Source organism: Pelmatolapia mariae, linkage group LG3_W (genome assembly GCF_036321145.2).
Source record: "Pelmatolapia mariae isolate MD_Pm_ZW linkage group LG3_W, Pm_UMD_F_2, whole genome shotgun sequence".
NCBI lineage: Eukaryota > Metazoa > Chordata > Actinopteri > Cichliformes > Cichlidae > Pelmatolapia > Pelmatolapia mariae.
Genome location: NC_086229.1, coordinates 76,577,473 through 76,598,745, shown reverse-complemented (window position 1 = coordinate 76,598,745; position 21,273 = coordinate 76,577,473). Strand labels below are relative to the sequence as shown.

Below are 21,273 nucleotides of genomic sequence, written 5' to 3'. Positions count from 1 at the left end.
ATTCTAAACCTGAACAATAATAATTACAAATTTAATGTATTATTTAACGTGGACCCAGGGCTGGAGTGGTAATCTGGCATACCGATTCTGCCGATTCGTTCATTTTCATTATCGACAATGTATTGTCCGATAAGATCTCTTTATGCAAACAGAACCTCCCCTACCTTCTCTGTGCGCTGGTGCACCTTGTAGAACAGAGTTTAGTGTGGAAAAAAGTGGCGAAAAGGTGGAGCTGAAAAGCTGACACCTAAAAAGAAAAACTAACTAAAAATAGTGTTTCTTTTAGTCATTCAGAGGTACGGCCCTGAAACAGACACGCAGGGGCGACTAGAGAGAGAGGGAGGAGTATTGCTGCGTACATTCAGCGCAGACCAAAGCGACTCTCAGTCCATCGCTGGATATCCAAGCCAGATGTTCAACCGGACCACAGGTGTGCCTTCACTTTACCCAGATTCAAGTTTTGCTTCGTTCATCAATGTACCAGATGTCTATCACCTGTATCCAGAGTTTCCTATGGACAGAGCGACGATGACCCCAGTATTCCCGCCTCTGCAGCACAGGTAACACTGCGTGGTTCACTCACTGTTGTGTGTGTTACACTGCTGCTCTGATTTCACTGACTTTTTCTATTGTTGTACACTTCGCAATGTGATCGTTCAGTGTCACAGTCTGACATCACAGTGATACTGAAACACGAAGCCGCTGATCACAAACTTTATGTTAAGAAGAAACTGTGTGAAATCAGAAGTGTTCATTTTGATCTGTTTTTTTTTTTTGTTTTTTTTGTTTCGCAGTGTGACGCCCCCAAGCGTGCCAACAAAACAGGAGAAGTGTTACGACCCTCGTGACCAAACACTTAAATTTATCGATGGAGAGGATGATTTGGACTGTAAGTATCACGTGGGCACTTTTCAAAGTGACGCCCAACAAATTCAAATCTAAAATATAAATAATGATAACAATAAAAGAAAACAGTTGTACCCATATTTACACTAACTAATGTTAAATAAAACTCATCAGCATTTATTCACGTGTGACACTGATTTTTTGCTTGTGTGTGATTGTTCTCAGTTTTGTGTGAAGGCTTCAAATCTCTCAGAGCTCAGATGTCCTGTGGTCACGCTGTGACCCCGACCTCTCTCACCAACTGGTGTCGCAGGTTGTTGGACCAGGTAGGTGACTAAGGGTCAGCTTCATTAAAATAAACAAGCAAACAAATAAATAATTAAGAGCATCAGGCACAGTTGATTTTTAACGGGACAATGTTACGTCAACGTGAATAAATAAAGAATAATTAAAACAGTGCCCATCTTTTTCTGTTGCTGTGGAATTGGATTGTAACGTTTACTGTCATGTAGATGAGAAAGAAGCTACACTGACTTAAATCAACACACAGAGCGACGCACTGCTCTGTAAATTCATGAACTTCTCGTAGCAGAAACCTGCTGTGCTCTTAAGGAAATAAATAAAACAGTCAGAAATGTTCAGCTTCTGTCGTCTCTATTGTAACTTGTAGCGTTTAAATCGTTTAAGATAAATTGCCTCTGCAATTAAACCTGTAATACATCACACATTTCTTTTTCAACATGGTTGATTGTGCATGCTGGCTGACTGATCTGCCCTCTGTGAGGCTTCAGTGTAGCTTTGAATTACAGCTTTTCTGTTACAGCTGTGATAATTTCAGTGTTTCTATAGAGTAAAGAGGATAAATGAGTTTCAGACAACATATAGCAACACAGTTCTGATGTATGATGAAACATTTCAGTGTTTGTAGTTTAAATAATGAAAAAACCTCATCAAATTGTTTGGTGTTTTGTTTCCAACATGTGAGTCTAATGATTCTCTCACCTCTCCATATTTAATAAAGGGTGAAAGCAGGTTTGTGTGTGGTGGGCCTGGTTGTAGTGCTGAGTGGACTTTTGCAGAGGTTTGTAAAATGGCTCTTCTGGACCCTCAAGAAAAAGAGTACTTTCAAAAAACCATGGAATTCAACGCTGCCAGGCAGACACTTACTACCAAGTTGGTAAGTGTTTCATCAACATATTATATATACTGTGAATGTAGATTTGATAGGCATTTTGCCATATATTAAATATTGCCCCACCTCTGTCTCCACGTAGTGTCCTGAATGCAGATCTGCTGTGACGAGAGAGAATGGATCAGATTTGAATGTCCTCTGTGAAGTGTGCACAGCAGTAAAAGGACGGCTATTTGAATTCTGCTGGCAGTGTTTGAGGGAGTGGAAGGGTGCACGGCCTCGGAAAGACCGCTGTGGCAATCATGGCTGCTGCAACCCATCACTAGAAACATTAGATAAATGCCCAGATATCACATTGTGTCAATATGAGTATGAGGATGACAATGAGGATGAGGATGACGATGACGTTGAGGATGAGGATGAGGATGATGATGATGATGATGATGACGATGAGGATGAGGATGATGATGATGAGGATGAGGATAACGATGAGGATGAGAATGACGATGACGTTGAGGATGATGATGATGATGACGATGATGATGAGGATGAGGATGAGGATGATGATGATGATGATGACGATGACGATGAGTGTGATTCTGGAGTCCGTGTGTGTCCCTCGGTCCGTGCCTGTCCCACCTGTGGTTTGCTGTTGGAGCACAGCAAGAAGGATTGCCCATCAGTTGTTTGCCCTCGATGTAGTGTGACGTTTTGTTTTGTGTGTCTGAAGCGCTCTGGCAAATGTCAGATGACCCGGTGCTTTGCTGCCCCCAGACAGACCTCTATACCTGTTTGGAAGAAGAAATAATGGGAAAGAAACACTGCTGTTAAGTTTCACTTTATTTGTATTGAGAGTGTCTTTTCTAAATAGAATAGAATAGATAGAATAGAATAATCCTTTAATTGTCCCACAAGGGGAAATTTGGTTGTAACAGCAGCCAAAAAGACACATATACAAACAAACAGTACACAGGACACAGAACAATTCACTATGTTGTGTTTAAAATTCTCTGCTTTGAATGAAATCATGCTATAAACAAAAATTATTGTGTTATATTAGTGAGAAATTTGCTACCAACTATGATCTTTGCAGATGTGTTATGCTGAACTGTAATGATAAATCTGAAAAATGTCATTCATTTATAAATTTAGAATAAGGTTAAACATTCTGTGTGCACATCCTGTCCTCTGGTTACTTACAGATTTAACCTGTGACGTCTCATTTCCACACATTTTGTTTGTAGTCCTAGCTACAATATGATAAATTGTTTAGAGCAAATGTTTCTTTTAAATGTAGTTATGTTTAATCAACGTCAATGTGTAAATGTAAATAAAAATGTATCTGTGGGGAAAGAAAGCCAGCAAAACATTGTTCAATGCCATTGTGGAGAGGCTGTGGGCAGCTGCTGAGAAGATGATCCAAGGAACCTCTTCGAAAGGGGAAGAAAGGGGTCTCGGTCTTTCTCAAGATGATAATTGTTTACCAGTTTAGCCAAAACATCTATTTTTCCATGCTTCCACAGACCTACTGCTCTGCTCATTCCCCGTTTGTCCACACCTGCTTCAACCTCTTCCTGACGTAGGTGGTGTTACTCTTTGCCCCAGGCCTCTAAACCTATCACCAGGTTGCTCACCCGGGCCTTTTGTCTCAGATGACCATGATGAAGGCCTATTATTCCATGATAAGCTTATCAGTTAAACATTGTAAACTTATGTGCTTGTATTCCAAGCATGAATGTTCTGTTCTCCCCCTTTGTGCTGGTTAAGTGATACATTATGAAGAACATTGCCTGCATTGGTTTGGTTGCCAGCTGAAGAAAATGTATTACAGAAAATACAGACTAAGATTTAAGTATGGAACTGAAGTCGACGTGTAAACGAAAAAGTTCAACTAAAGATGAAACATGTAAACGATGCTCATCATAATGCTTCTGAGTGTAGAAGCAAATGTGGTTTTCAACATGATTTCAAACACGATCATTGAGCTGAACACTGGAAACTACCTATTAGGTAGAATTGTTTGTATAAGTGTTTGATATGTAACCAGAACAATGTTTGGTTTGGGTTTTTTTTTGCTTCTTTACATCCTTGTTGCTGTGCCAAATGGTGGCCCTGAGTGGATTCACAAGTCCTGTTGTACAAACATTCATATTAAGTAATTTCAACATCCAGTTTGATGCACATTCAGAACATTGCAGTGGCAAAAGTAACACAATAATCCCCCAAACTCTCCAAATAAAATAATAAATCCAGATCATAATGCAAGAAACACAGCGTCACTGGTCGGATCAGCTTTGACTACCTGGTGCAAATTCATAAAAGACTAATAAAAAAATAAGTAAACCTGGACTCTCAGCAGCACTAACACTTTTATTACATTAAGTAAAACCATATAAGTGCTGATCTGCAGTCGTATGACTTCTCGTAACTGCTGGAGAGAAATTGAAAGTGACAAAAACCAAATAAATGAAACAATCTTGGTGACGTTCCTTGGTGTGTGCAGAGGTCAGTATCTGTGTTTACTGCTCAAACCTGAGAAGGATAACAGGTGGGATCCAAATGAACAGAGTTCGGATCATTCTGGGAAAACTGAACCTTTAAATTTGTCTAAAGATGATGTGGTTTCACTACGAAAGCAATTAAAGTTTGATCTCTACAACTTAGTACCTTGTTGTTTACAGGTCAAGATCTTCTAAATTTATATATTTTCTTGATGTTTGTGCAGGTAATGAACACCTTTACTGTGATGTGAGTCACTGATTACATAGTTTGACCAGTTAAAGAAGTTGCAGTATTTTTAAGATCCTTCCACACATTTTCACTTCACTTCAGGGACTGTTAGGTCTCAAAAACTCCAGCTTCTTGTTTTGGAGTCACAATTTTCAAAACAAGCTTTTACATAGCTCATTTATTTTTAGGTAGTGAAGCTGAGCATGAAGAAGCTGGGATGAGAATCAGTACCTCCAAGTCTCAGGCCATGGTTCTCAGCTGGAAATGGGTGGAGCTCCCATCAGCACCACTGGTCAGGGATGAGCTGCTGCACCGAGTCGACTTCAAGTCTACTGAGGAGTTGTTCACGAGTGATGGGGGAGCGGAGCAAGAGATTGACAGGCAGTTTGGTGCTTTACTTGTTTGGTGTGGTGAAGAGAGCTGAGCGTAAAAGTGAAGCTGGTGATTTACATGTTAATCTATGTTCTTCCCCTCACCCGTGGTCATGAGCTGTGGGTAGTGACTGAAGGAATAAGACTGTGGATACAAGCAGCAGAGTTTCTTCTGAAGGATGAGGGCTCAGCCTTAGAGATAGAGAGGTATTATTGTTGTTGTTTTTGTACTCTTTGTTTAGAAATATTATCGTAATTTTATTAGAATCATGCAATGATAAATGTTGGGAATTCCACTCTTTTTATAGGCCTGGAATAAAGGCTATCAAATAAACATGACAGTGGTTTTTAGAATCAAAGGGGAAATCCTGTGTTTAAAGTAGTTTCACTATCACTTTCTCTTTAGACATTTAGAATAAATGAGTTAACTTTTAATAATATTGTGTGAAGGCTGAGCAGCATTACATGGTTAGTATGTCATTATTCAGTTTATCCACATGTAACCAATGTTGCAGCTTTTAATATTTTACTTATTTTACCTGTGGGTTTTCCTTCCTTCCTGTAACGTTATTGCTGAGAGACCATATTGACAAGTGAAAGCGTTAAATGTGATCTTTTGCAATACTTTATTGAAAAATGCAGCAATGTTGATTTAGAAGTATTCACAGGAACAGCTAAACTAGTACACTCTGGTAATTGATCACACGAGACTGCCGCGCGGAAGAGCCTGCTGTCCGCTTATTTGGTTCTGACATCACACCATGACTCACACAATAAATGATGTAATGTAAACAACTACCTGGGTAAAAATTAAAGCAGATAAATCAGTTACTTACTTTTGTATCGGTTATTGTGTTGATGGATGCATAATGCATGCTGGGTACTTTATTGGACTGGATTTATAAAATGTGCTACGCTCCTTTTCAAGTTGCCACATTTTAATTTTTTTTAACCTTTTCCTTCATTCTGCAACAGCTTTAACATATTCTGTCCAACTTCTCTTATATGCAGTAAAAACCTGAATATGTAGTTTTTTATTTTTATTTTCGTAATATAAGACACAAAAACTCCAGAAAGAGTCAGCTGACGGTGTTGCTGTTACCAGTTCTAGAAGTGAAAGGTAATAATTTCGTAGAATGGAGAATTATTTAAAACATTTTTGTGCATGTATGCGTACGTCAGAAGTGCATATATCTTGCTACAACGCATGTGCGGTAAGCTAGCTAAAGTAGTTACTGTTAGCCAATTACATTCGACCTTATCACAGATTATAAACCCTTATCCAGGGTACAGTCGCATGGTTGCTGTTGTTTCCACTTGGTAAAGTTTGAGGGTTCTAATAAGGGTTGCCAGATTGGGTTGATGCTTAAAATCCAGCCAGATGTTATCTATCTAGCTAGTTCTCAGAGAGAGAGAGAGAGAGAGAAAGTTAGATAACATTTATTATGATTGATTTCTATATGCTGCATCTCAGTGATTTCTATGATGGATTCATGTCTGTTTTTAGTGCAGTGCTGTCTAACAGTCCATAGATCACAAGCATCCAATTTTGATTTTTCGGCCTTTTCCCTTGCATGTGCAGATATTTCCAGATCTTCTGAATGTTTTGATAATAATGCACATGATGAGATATTCAGTCATCACAGACATCATCCTTTTATCATTTTTCTGCCACTTATTTGTTGTGTGCTGGGAGGAGTATTCAAGGTGGTGATATCCAGAACCTCGATCTCATTGGCTACCTTCTCCAGCTCTTCTGGGAGGACACCAAGGTGTTCCCAAGCAAGCGGACAGACATAATCTGTCAAGCATATCTTGGGTCTAGGGTATGTTACATTGTTTCAGAGGTGTCTGCAGTTGCAGTGTACCTATAGCACAGACGTCTCACTGAAGTTCAAATCCCAAGTAACTCCACCATAGCAGAAATCCTCTGCCAACTAGCTGTGCCTACAATTTCCAGAAAAGTTGTGAACATAATCATTGACAAAGGCAGAGTCCAACCCAAAACAGGAACAGATTTGACTTACTACTGAAATAGGCTCTTGTTATGGTTGTAAAGGGACTGGTAATGTAATTTAGGCTACGTAGGCAAATTCCCACACATCCTCAGAGAGCTGGACCAATGTTCTGCAACCCAGACAGAAACAGCATTGCTTCTGAATCTGAGGTTCAGTTAAGAGATTGACTCTCGTCTCCAGCCTGGCTTAGACCTTACTTGGGAAGCTGAAAAGGGAACCACCACTATGGTCTGCCACTTCAGAGGCGCAGACCCACAACATCCAGAGCCTTAATGAATTCAGGGTGAATCTTATCCTGGTAAATGGTAAATGGCCTGCATCCATCCCAGGGGCCTGGCTACTGGACGCTCGACAAATATATCACAGTTCAGTGCAGTTTTTTTTTTTAAATTTAATGATGATTGTTTACTAAATGATTTTAGTATGTTTAATTAAAATTTGATATGTAAAACATGCAGTTCATTTAAATAAATTATTTCAATTTCAAAATAAAAAAATATCCCTGAAGTTAAACATACAAGCAGTTTAATATATAGTTTTAACAATGCTTCTTAGAAATAAAGGAAAATGGATTTGTAGGTTGAGAAGCAGAGTTGAGTATCAAATCTTCTGAGCTAATCCCAAACAGCTCCACACTTTGACCCTACAATCCAGCTGCTATAGGCAGAATTTGGAGTCACTGCAGAACCTAACGATTCACCATGTTCTGGTTCCAGTGCATCATCTTGTGTAACACAAATAAGGCTAAAGGTGCTGGGTAGTGACTGACTATGTAGAGAGCTATCTGCCGGATCATCCTGCAAACCTTGACTGCAAATCTGTAGCAGACTGCCTATGACATTCCCCTGCTATACTTGGCCTTCAATTTGGAGATGCTGCTGTAGCTTAATAATGCTGCTGCTTGGCTTTGGAGAGCCCCAGCTTAAAGGTGCTGTATGGCAGTAGTGTTCACATCACCATGCCAAGGAACTCAGTGTAGAAATAAATCTCCCTGTTAAGCAAGATTTTAAATGTTATCATTCAGATGAAAACTACCTAACACACTCTCATTTGTAATGAACTGGTTCTTATATAGCACTTTTCTACTCTATCTGAGCACTTCCACTTTATACAACTACTTCATTCACCCAATCACACAAACACTTTTCTCTAAGCTGTTAAGTGCTTACTATCTAACATTCACACTTGGAAATAAAGTGCATTGGAGAGCAACATGGGGTTGGTATCTTGCCCAAGGATATTTGGCAAGCAGACTGTAGCAGACTGGGATTGAACCACCAACCTTGCAGTTAGTAGCTGAGCTGCATCCACCCCATTTTGTCTGCTTTTGTTGTTGTTGTTGTTGTTTTGCTGCTTCACATCTGGTTTGTTGTGCCAAATGATGGCTATAAGTGAATTCATCAGTCTTTTTGTAAAAACATATAAAAAATTTTAACATCCAGTTTAATGCACATTCAGAACAACAAATTGGCAAAAGCAACACATGAAGCCCACAAACTCTCAAAGGAAGATAATTCACACAGAGTCTCTGATTGGTAGATCAGGTACTTTCCTCAACTTGAACTACTTGTTGGAAGGTTTCAAAAGTAGTGCAATAAAACCCATAAGTCATTAAACAAATGAATAAACCTTGACTCACAGCAGCACTAACAAGGATTGTGAAAGTGTATAAAATAATTACAACTTCTAATCTGTAGTCACATGACTTCTCATAACTGCTGAGTTGAAATCGAAAGAAATAAAGAATAAATAAAAAGAAATCTTAGGGGCATTCCCAGGTGTGTGTGAAGGCAGTTTCTGTGTTTACTCGTCATTCAAACAGGTGAAAGGATAGCAGGTGAAATCCAAATGAACCGACTGGCAACAATCCCAGAAAACTGAAAGGACAGGGGAAGGAGAGGGACAAGGGGGGTACCGGGAATCTGCTGACAGAGAAGTGAGGGTGAGGCAGATGTGGAGTGCAGTGAGGAAGGAATTTGGCAGCATGAGCAAAGCACCACAACACTCGTGCCAGAAAACAGGAGACTCAAACAAGAATAAATCTTTTGATGAAGATAACAGAACCAGGATCACAGCATAGTGGCAAGATGAGAAGATTCAACAGAGAGATATGACCTTCTGTGCAGCAGAGTATGTTGTTGCAAAGACCAAGGTCTTCTAAATTCACATTTGATATTTTTATTTGTGCAGATAATGAACAGCTTTACTGTGATACGAGGCATGCACTGGCTACACAGTTTGACGAGTTAAAGCAAGAACAATACTTTTAAGATCGCCCTCAGTATTTTCACCGTGGAGAACAAGTACAAAGTGTCAAAAGCTGAACGATGAGTTCGCTGCACTCAAATGACCCCTGAAGTTCTGAAGCCAAAAGAGGGTTCAATCCTGTACCTAATGAAGGGTGTACCTAATGAAGTGTCTATTGAGTGTATCTGTCTTTCTTAAGAGCTCAGCTCACAAACCAATTGGTGCACAGCCCCACCTTGTGGAAGTAGGAAAATAACTTTTTTAAGGTACTCCATGAACTCTCCAAAAGTTGATTCTGTTCATCTGGACGTAGCATTTTGTGGGAGAAAACACTACGTTTTCCCCACTGTTTTTAAAAGCATTTTGCTGTTTGAATAATTCTTATTTTTTTAAATACCTAAGCAGACTGGCTCAAAAAGACAGTGGCAGCAGTGCCCGTTTAAACACAAACAAAATAATCAACCATAGAAAACAAGTTTTATTACACTGGTTGCAGCAGAGTAATAAAACTTGAGTTTTGTATGGTTGTTCACCACAGCCTGCCTGAGCACACACTTCAGTACAAACAAACTGAAACTGACACTGAAACCATTGAATTTTTCTGAAAATGGTATTTTGACTATTTATCTTGAAAAAGCATTTGGAATTTAATCTCAAAATTTATACTTTACTCTAAAACTGAACAATAATTACTACAAATTTATTAATTAATTAATTTTTTTAATGTGGACCCAGAACTGGAGTAGTAATCTGGCAAATCGGGAATTAGCCCGGTGGGCTGATTGGTCGTAAAAGCCCCCCCCAAACCAGAGAGCTGCCCATTTATTCATTTTCATTACTGACTTTGTATTGTCCAGTCAAATCTCTTTATTGAACCAGGACCTTCCCCACCTTCCCTGTGCGCTCATAAACCTAGTAGAACAGAATTATCATGTAAAAGTGTGTTTAAAAGGTGAAACCAAAAATTAAAAATGAACTATAAATCTTAAGTAAAAACACTTTAAACTGGGGGTGGTCCTCAAAAACTATTGGCTAAACAATTGAAGGGAGAGCAAACTAAACGGGCTATACATAAGCCAAAACAAAGTTAGGCATCTTGCTTACAGATCTAGAGGATATCAATGGGTGCTTCAGTGAGCTTCACTCTGAAATTTACTCTTCAAAATTGTTTGCCCAACAAGGAGATTTTCAGTCTCCCAATTTTAAAACACTACTATTGGGCAGCTAACATGAGAGCTCTTGTGACTTATCTTTATGGTCAAGGATAGAAGCTTCTTTTAAAAAGAACATATCTCTTTCTGCACTATTGTTTTCTGGCCCTTTAGTAGTTGATTAAAAAAACAAGTTAAGTTTCACCATAAAGAATTCTCTAAAAATTCTCAGTCAGATTAGAAAGGCCTGTCATATTCCTAATTTCTCTGTATTTGGTTCCATCTGTCAGAACCTCACATTTGGCCCAGGAGAGTTGGATGAGGTGTTTCCAATCTCAAAGAATATTGTCCGTTTCTCAGATCTTTACTCTCAGGGTAAGTTCCCACTGTTTTCTCAACTCCACAGCAGCTTTAGTCTTCCCATTTTTTCTGTTATCTTCAAATCAGGCATTATATTAAGGAGAATTTATCACCATTAGAATCTAAACCTTGTTCTCATCCCATTTATGAAAACCAAAAATCATCTCCAGATTCCTTTGTGAACTGTTTGAACACTTCTATTTATCCTTTATAAACGAAATTGAGGCAGAGGACCTGGGTTCAGTAGTATTAGAAGAGCCAAAAGAAGAAACTATGTCGTGACTCAACTCCTGCTCTGTTAATACTTGGTACATGCTGATACAATTTTCTACAACTGGAAAAGCTCAAACTAAATAAACTTGGCACTCGAAACTAATTTGGGACAATGTGGGGGCCTTTTTTTGGTCCAGTGTAACATCGATCTGCATTTATAAGAACATTTTATGTCAACACATTCTTCCAACGTTTTCTGTAAAGTTATTTGTCAATTCATTTGTTTACCTGAGGGTTCCTACACTAACTGTGACTACTATTGGGAAGGATATCCTTGCTTTCTGTACCTTCTCTTCTTTTTTGAAGTCTCAACATGTTTGTCTGTTTTGTTAGTTAATTCTTTATTTATATTCTGTACTGAAATTGCTAAATAAAATATTTTTAAAAAATAGATGCACGAAACTTGGTTAAATGATCCGACCTGTTAACTCCAGTGCTGCTGCTTCTGCACCATCTACGGCAGCACCAGCAACAAGAAAGAGGAAGAGACGGAGGAGGGTGAAACTAAGGGGTGGAGAGATGTATTTAGGAAGTGACAGATTCAAGGATCTCACTAAAAGCCGTGTAGCTTTGAGTCATGATATGTTGCACTGCAGTGCAAGAACGAACCTAACAACAACCAACCTGAACTTTTACGATTTTTTTTTTTTTGCTATTATTTTTAACAGAGCGACCATGGGTCAGACTTTCGACAAACGTTACCGAGTGCCAGATGTTGCTCCGGTGTTCGTCACCGCGACAGATGTCTCTTGGCTGTATGCAGACAGAGCCCCGGCTCACAGGTAACACTCTGCATGGTGCGATCTGCTGGTCTGATTTCACTGCTAACGATTCTTATGTTTGGACTTCTATTGTTGCAAATTGCGCGATGTGATCATTCAGTGTCACAGTCTGACATCACAGTGATACTGAAACACGAAGCCGCTGATCAAAAAGTTTGTGTTAAGAAGAAACGCGTGCAAGTATCCGAAATTTGCGCAACACTGCCGCGAACACACTGTCTTATCTTCGGGGGGATTTTCTTTTTCGAAGTGAAACCGTGTTCATCCTGATCTGTTTGTTGTTGTTTCGCAGTGTGACGCCCCCAAGCGTGCCAACAAAACAGGAAAAGTGTTACGACCCTCATGACAAAACACTTAAATTTGTCGATGGAGAGGATGACTTGGACTGTAAGTATCACGCGGGCACTTTTCAAAGTGGCGTCGAACATATTCAACTCTTATATAAAAATAATGATAGTAATAAAATAAAATAATTTTATCTGTATTCACACGAACCAAGGTCAAACAAAACGCATCGGCATTTATTCCTGTGACATTGATTTATTTTGCTTCTGTGTGATTGTTCTCAGTTTTGTGTGAAGACTTCAAATCTCTCAAAGCTCAGATGTCCTGTGGTCACGCTGTGACTCCGACCTCTCTCACCAACTGGTGTCGCAGGTTGTTGGAGCAGGTAGGCCACTGAAGGTTGTCTTTGTTAAAATAAACAAGCAGACATATATAAAGAAATAACAAGGGTTGGCAGGGTTGCATTGATTTTCAATAAGACAATGTTACATGAATGTGAATGAATAAAGAAATTTTAAAACAGTGGCAATTATATCATCGTTATATTTTGTAATGAATTGGATTGTGACTTTTACTGTCATGTAAAGAGAAAGAGAGAAAGAAGCTACGCTCACCTAAATCAACACACAGAGCAAATTGTAATTAACTGTATATTAATTAAATTATCTCAGCAGAATCCTGCTGCGTGATCATGGAAATAAATAAAAAGAATAGAATTTTTCAGCTCCTGTCTTCTCTGTTTTAAGTTTTTGAATTTAAATCCTTTAAAGTTAAATTGCCTCTGCAATTAAACCTGTAATAGATAAAACATTTATTTTTCAACATGGTTGATTGTGCATGCTGGCTGACTGATCTGCCCTCTGCGAGGCTTCAGTGAAGCTTTGAATTACAGCTTTTCTGTTAGAGCTGTGATAATCATGTGTGTGTTTCATCAAATAATTACCACATATAGCAATATAGTTCTGATGTTTTATGAAATATTTGACTATTTATGATTTTTAATCTAACTTACAGGGGAAAACAAACAACTCATCAAATTGTTTGGTGTTTTGTTTCCAACATGTGAGTCTAATCATTCTCTCACCTCTCCTTATTTAATAAAGGGTGAAAGCAGGTTTGTGTGTGGTGGGTCTAGTTGTGGTGCTGAGTGGACTTTTGCAGAGGTTTGTAAAATGGCTCTTCTGGACCCTCAAGAAAAGACGTACTTTCAAAAAACCCTGGAATTCAACGCTGCCAGGCAGACAATTACTACTAAGTTGGTAAGAGTTTCATTTTAATATTATGTTTACTGTAAATGTAGAATTGTAATTAGACATTTCATCAGGTATTAAATATTCCACATCTGTCTCAATGTAGTGTCCTGGATGTGGATCTTCTGTGACGAGAGAGAATGGATCAGATTTGAATGTCCTCTGTAAAGTGTGCACAGCAGTAGCAGGACGGCCGTTTGAATTCTGCTGGCAGTGTTTGAGGGAGTGGAAGGGTGCACGGCTTCGAAAAGACCGCTGTGAAAACGATGGCTGCTGCAATCCGTCACTAGACACATTAGAAAAATGCCCAGATATGACATTCAATTCATATCATGGTGTCCGTGTGTGTCCCTCGGTCCGTGCCTGTCCCACTTGTGGGTTACTGTTGGAGCACAGCAAGAGACTTTGTAAATTGGTTGTTTGCCCTCGATGCAATTTGAGGTTTTGCTTTGTGTGTCTGAAGAAGCCTGTTGAATGTACAACAGCCGGGTGCATTCTTGCCCCCAGACAGACCTCGATACCTGTTTGGCACAAGAAATAATGGGAAAGAAACTTAAAGACTGTGTGTAAGCACATGCTGTCCTCTGGTTAGTTACATATATAACCTGTGTCATCTCCTTAACACACATTTTTGTTTGCATTCGTAAGTACTTCCTAAGTACGTGAGGACTGCTCTTATTTCCTCTAAACTGTTCCGAGCAAACTTCTCTTTTAATAAAACCTTGCTGTGTTTAATAAAAGTTAATAAAGAAATGTAAATAAAAATCCATCTCTGGGAAGAAAACACTGCAAAACCATATTAAATCCTGTGTATTTTTCTTTCTTTCTGCCATTTTATTCCTTAGGTCCTGTAAGTGTAACACTGTCATGTAAAATGTGATCCTTTATGGTACATTAGTTTTTTTAATGGTACAAATGAAATGAAAATACAGTAACTGAGTTAAAATGCTGATATTTTCATTATTGTTAGGTTACTCATACAGTGTCAGCAGGAAAAGGCGTCGTCACTTTGTGCTGTTTGAGTAGGGGAATGGAGGAAAACCTGTTTTTATTCTGTTTTTTATTTGTACCCCCAAAATCTGATAATAGACAACATAAACATTTTTAACTCTTAATCTGAGTAAAGTTTAGCTGTTTGAAGGTTAACTTAAATTTCTAGTTTCAGTGTAATTCCAGGGGATCAGTATATGTTTTTGTAGTAGCGGCCGGTAATAAACCAGTCCTCATAAAGAAACAGTGCTCTTTAATGAATTCAATACAGACTTTACATCGTAGAGGTAACAGGGAGACACAACAAGTTATCAGTTAGCCATCTAACTATACTCTAACTCTAAAACTTTACCAACTCCACTTTACTCTTATTTCACGACACCACCCTCTAGTTGTGCAATATGGTACGATCATTACAGGACACAATAGTTTTACTCTATTGAAATTATTTAAAAACATTTCACAGAAGAACTTCTATTTCCTCAAATCCAAGTTCTGATATGTGATATTCCAAACTGCATCCAGAGCAAAGGAACAGAAAGGTGTCTTGCCCTTTTCCCAGACATAAAGCTTTATCAGGCAAGGCAAAACGTCAATCCTCCATGCTTTCACAGTCACACTGCTCTGCTCATTTAGTGTTTGTCGATGTCTGCTTCAACCTCTCCCTGTGTTCCTCTTTGCACCAGGTTTTGCTGATCTTGATCTTTGGAAAATAGCCACTTAAACTTAGTTTCAGTGTGATTCAAGGGTATTTTTTACTCTGTTTAAATTATTTTGAAACATTGTTAACTTCTTCACATGTAAATCGCATCATTAATTGCACCGAGGTAAACATTTTAAAGAAGAACTTCTATTTCCCCATTGCTATGGTTTCCGGCAGAATAAAAGATATAGAAAATACACATTAAGTTTTAAACATGGAACTCAAGACGATGTGTAAACCAAAAAGTTCAACTAAAAGTAAAACATGTAAACAATGCTCATCATAATGCCTCATAGCTGAGTATAGAATTAAATCTTGTTGTACAACATGATTTCAAATACTGTCATTAAGATGAACACTGGAAACCACCCAACAACTAAAAACTGCCCGCATCAGTGTTTGTTATGTAACCAGAACAATGTTTCGTTTGGTTTATTTGTTTCTTTACATCCTGGTTGTTGTGCCAAATGGTTGCTGTGAGTGGATTCAAATGTCCTGTTGTACAAACATTCAGATTAAATAATTTTAAGATCCAGTTTGATGCACATTCAGAACATTGCAGTGGCAAAAGTAACACAATAATCCCCCAAACTCTTCAAATAAAATAATAAATCCAGGTCATAACACTAAAAACACAGCACCACTGGTCAGATCAACTTTGACTACACCATGCAAGTTTACAAAAGATAAATGGATAAACCCCATTAATCATTACATAAATAAATAAACCTGGACTCTCAGCAGCACTAACACTTTTATTATATAAAGTAAAATCATATAAGTGCTGATCTGCAGTCGGATGACTTCTTGTAACTGCTGGAGAGAAAGTGAAAGTAGCAAAAACAAAATAAACAAAACAATCTTGGTAAAGTTCCCTGGTGCGTGCAGAGGTCAGTGTCTGTGTTTATTGCTCAGAACTGAGAAGGATAACAGGTGGAATCCAAATGAACAGAGTTCGGATAATTCTGGGAAAACTGAACCTTTAAATTTGTCTAAAGATAATGTTGTTTCCCTTTGAAAGCAATAAAAGTTCGATTTCTACAGTTTGTTGATTGCAGGGCAAGATCTTCTAAATACATTTTTCCTTCTCAATGTTTGTGCAGGTAATGAACGGCGAAACACACGGCTTCACTATGATGTGAGTCATGAACCGATTACACAGTTTGATCAGTTAAAGAATTTGCAGTATTTTTAAGATCCTTCCACTCATTTTCACTTCACTTCAGGGACTGTGAGGTCTCAAAAGCTTCAATTTTCAAAACAAGCTTTTTCATATCTCAGTTATTTTTCAGGTAGTTGAGCTGAGCATGAAGAAGCTGGACTGAGAATCAGCACCTCCGAGTGTGAGACCACGGTTCTCAGCTGGAAATGGGTGGAGTGCACATCAGCACCACTGGTCTGGATTGAGCTGCTGCCCCGAGTGGAAGATTCAAGTATCTCAAGGACTTGTTAATTAATGATGGGGGAGTGGAACGAGAGATTGACAGGCACTTTAGTGCTTTTCTGGTTTCTTTCTTTATTTTGCAATTATATACATAGGAAAATCGAACCATTTTGTAGGCCTGGAATGAAGGCTATCAAATAAGCATGGCAGGGGGTTTTAGAGTGCCAGAAGAGTCTTGTGTTTTAAGCAGTTTTGCTATCATTTTTTCTTCAGACATTTAGAACAAGTAAAATGACTTATTGTTACATGGTATTGTCTGAAAGCTAGGGAGCATTACTGATAGGGTCGTCTAGGGCACAACACCATCACTGGAACAATCACAGACTATTCTGCTACAATGGCAAAAGCAAGACGCACCAGAGCTCTGTGTGTGATCTCGTGCAGGAGAGAGAGGACGAAACGAGCGCTGTTCCTGCCGCTTGAACCCCAGTCACTCTCATTTAGCTCCCCCGGTGCACTGCTCTTTATTGTGGTACATGAATATGCATAGGTTCATTAACATATGACATCTTACACAAGCATACATGTGAACAAAGAGTACCTGTCTCTGTGTATGTGTAGGTACACTAGTGTGTTTGTTAAAATATGACCCTGCGAATGACTCCCCAAAGCTGGTGCTAGGAACACAGCAGACCAACTAAACAAAAGGCTCATATACTTAAACAGATACAGAGTATGTGTCCTTCCATAGTATGAATCAGAAAGAGAAGGTACAACCTCTCTCATGACCTAAGAATGTGTGTCCATGCCAGAATGCAGTGCTTGCAGACTACTAAGGATCAGATCTTCTATTAACATACAATTGATTATATACCTCTAAGCATATATGAGTATGTGTTTCTAAGCCTAAATGACAAGCCAACAATATAAACCTAAATTACATGCCCAGCATATCTTACAATTTGAGTTATCTATGTGCAACCAATGTTGCATCTTCTTTTGCTGACTATTAAAGACTAGTATTTGTGTATAAAACACAACATTTATCGCCAAATTTGATGCATACATGTGAACAAGTTAGCAACACCTCATTTGATGTAAACCTTTGGCCTATTTTCTTCCTGCCTGCTTATTGATTAGAGCTCATATAGATAAATGATCATATAAAATGTGATCCTTCATAATACAAAAAATGCGGTCCAAATGTGCCAATGTTGATTTAGAAGTATTTACAGGAAGAGAAAATCTAGTACAAATTTTTCTCAAAATTGAAGTTGAAAACTGGAAGCCTTTATATTTAATTTTCTCTATGACTGTCTGACTCCTCTGAGACAGTCTTCTCTTTTATCAACGTTAAAAAATGCAAACCAGGAGAAAGCGAGATTTCTATTTCTTTGTTTCTATATTTACATTTTAGTCGTTTAACATATTCTGAAGATTACCTTAATTGTGTGGTTGCTAATAGAACAAAACATGCTGCAGAAAATAAACACATCAATTTAAAAACTTAATCCAGAATCATTTGTGCATCAACAAGTTTTATTATAACTGAAACACATAAACAATGATCATCGTGATGCCTTTCAGCTCAGCTTAGAAAGAATTTATTAAACGTGATTTCAAATGCTGTCACTGACAGAAAAAGTGTAAGCTACCAAACATTCAGGCATCAGTGATCAGAACATTAACATTTGCTGATATGCTTTATTTATCTACATCAGAAAAGGATAATGTGTAAAATGGGAACCTGAAATTCAGCATTTGCTTTGTGGATGTTGTTCTAAGTACCATTAGATTTATTTTGATCTAAGGTTACACACACACACACACACACACACACACACACACACACACACACACACACACACACACACACACACACACACCTCTGACTGTGAGCACAGAAGGTCCATCAACTTGTTGTTATAAAAAAATACAACTTTAAATAAAAAATGTACACAATAATTCATCATTATTTATTCCAATTAATATTTAATTAGTGTCAAGCATAGATAAACGAACCATAAAATGTAAAGAAAGTTCAAAGGAGAACGAAAACCATAGATGTCACACCAATGAGAATCATGCATTTTGTTACTTATGTGTGTTTATAGTTCAGTGTTTCCTGTAACTTTGATGTATTCAGATGAATTTATTGTTGACTCCTTCAGCCTCCATCAACTTTCCTCGTCATCTGCACAGCTGAGCCGGCTTTGATTCCACAATCGGCCAGTGATGCAGAGTCGTCATCCAGTGGCTTGCCATCAAAGTGCAGTTTGATATTTTCCAAAGTGTAATCTAGAAAAACTTAACACAGATAGGGAGGGTTTTACTTTGCAGTTGCATAACTGCACATATGTTATAAATAATTATATTATCTTCCCTGCATCATTTGATTGAAAATAAAGGTGACTGGTATAGTTAGCAGCTGAGCAATTTTATCAGTATTATACAAGTCTAAGTGACCATATGTGTAACATAAAAAAAAACCCAAAACACTAAGGTACATACAAAACAAAGTTTTTGAATATAGAATCACTTAGTAGTGATAAATACATTTTTTTAATGTATTTGTTTTCAGTTTTTAAGTAACCTACCAAGGATGAAGAGCTTTCTCAGCACCTCCCCTTTAAAACAGCCCACAATCATTGCTTCCAGCTGTATCTTGTGCAGCCAAATCGAATGTCTCTGACCATCAGGACAGATAATGAAGATTTCAATCATTCCTAGGAGACGAAGCCTTAATCCTTCCAGGTTCTCCATCTTAAGGTTATGAGAGGTGACAGTTAGTACCTTTATTAAACAGCGCTTAACACATTTCTTAGATTTCATATCATAACAACAGAACAAAAACACAATTTCTTTTTTAGAAACATGTCACCGGTTTTCAGTGAGTCCTCTAAGTGCAACCATTTTGAAATGCAATGAGCAACTTCAGAGTCAGTTCATGTTTTTATACCCAAATATAAAGTTACGAAAAAAATGTAAGATAAAAATTTACAAAAAATTAATCATTTATTCCACGTGGTATTAAATCGGTGTTGAGAGTGAAAGGAGACGTGAAAAGTGAAGAAAGCTCAAATTAATGAAAGACTCCTTCACCCTCCATGAACCTTCCTCACCGTCTGCACAGCTGAACTGGGATTGATTCCATGTTTGGACATTGGTGCAGAGTCGTGGTCATTTGACTTTCCTTGATCATTCTTTGTGTATCCTAAACACACATAACACGGGTCAGAGCAGATTTTACTTTGCAGTCTTTAGTGTAAAATAAAGCTACAATGACATTATAAAAAACTATATTATCTTCCACGCTTTAGAGTGAACCGTAGCAGCAGTTAGCAGTTATATTGATATTATACAGGTCCAAGTAATTGTATGTGTAAATTTCATGCGCTAGAGAAAAATGTAAACAAAAACATTTAAAAATATTTGTGCTTCATTACATTTTATACATGTTTTTTTTACCTGAAAAAATGCAAAACATGTTCTAAAACATTGAATGTAAGCTCACTGAGTACCGATAATTTCATATTTTTTTAAACTTAATTAATTAATTAATTAATATTTTTACCTTCGTTTGCGCACATTTTCAGCACCCTCTTGAGGTCGCTCACGGTCACGTCTGGCAGCTGGTTCATGTGCCGTTTCACCCCCCTCCTCGGACTCACAGGCAATACAGCGGCGGCAGACATCATTTTGTTAGGAGGTGAGGCTGCGATCCTTTCAGGTTATCAGTCTGAAGGCAACAAGTTGTGCGAGGTGTGTTACCAATTTTTATAACTTCGCCTGAGGGGCGTGGTTGTCCATTCGTTGTTTCGTTTCAACCGGGAAATAACATTGTAAACATATAAATATGGTGTTGATCTGATATTTATTAGTCATTTTGTATAACCATATGAAAAAATAAAACATTTTAACATCCAGTTTGATGCATATTAAGAACGCCACAATGACAAAAACAACACATGAAGCCCATGCACAAACTCAGATAATCCAACCCAGAGTCTCTGATCTGTAGATCGGGTACTTTCCTCAACTTTGGCTACATGATGCAAGGTCCCAAGAGTAGTGCAATCAAACCAAATAGATTTATTTATAAAATAAATAAATAAACCTCAAATCCCAGTAGCACTAACACGGATTATGTGAAATAAAAGTGTATAAAATAATCAAGAATTCTAACCTGTAGTCACGTGACTTCTCATAACTGCTGGGTTGAAATCGAAAGAAAAAAAATCAAAACAAAAATCTTAGGTGCATTCCCTGGTGTGTGCAGAGGGTAGGTTTAGTGTTTAATGTTTCTTTAAACAGCTGAAAGGATAACTGGTGAAATCCAAATGAAACGATTGGAATCAATCCCAGGAAAACTGAGAGGAGGGGGAAAGGGAAGGACTGGGAATTCAACATCCTGATTTTTCAAGTGTTAAATAAAGTGTGTCATCTATTTACTGTCTTTAAATTCACTTTCATATAATCGTTCACAAAGGTTCTACCACATCACACCTTTTAGTGCTGGCTGGAGGATTTAATAATCTTAATGAAAGTCTCAAAAAGTTTTATATCCCAGACTTCAGGTAATTGATTTTACTTTTTGCCTTGCATTTACCAGTTTGGTAAGGACTTTTTCTTCGCTCTTCTCAGAGGCGCGAGCCTGAAACACACAGGCGCGCACGCGCGAATAGAGGGAGGAGCATCGCTGCCTACATTCAGCGCAGACAAAAGCAACTCTCAGTCCATCGCAGGATATT

The 21,273-nt window shown here is 38.1% G+C and overlaps 1 protein-coding gene across 1 annotated transcript; it reads left to right on the top strand.

Moving 5' to 3' along the window:
- Positions 1 to 11,803: 11,803 nt before the first annotated feature.
- On the top strand, positions 11,804 to 13,986 carry LOC134623989 (uncharacterized). Its single transcript, XM_063468985.1, has 5 exons — positions 11,804 to 11,910; positions 12,203 to 12,297; positions 12,480 to 12,580; positions 13,299 to 13,454; positions 13,552 to 13,986. Exons 1-5 carry the CDS (start codon positions 11,804 to 11,806, stop codon positions 13,984 to 13,986), a joined length of 894 nt encoding a protein of 297 aa, XP_063325055.1.
- The last annotated feature ends 7,287 nt before the right edge of the window (positions 13,987 to 21,273 follow it).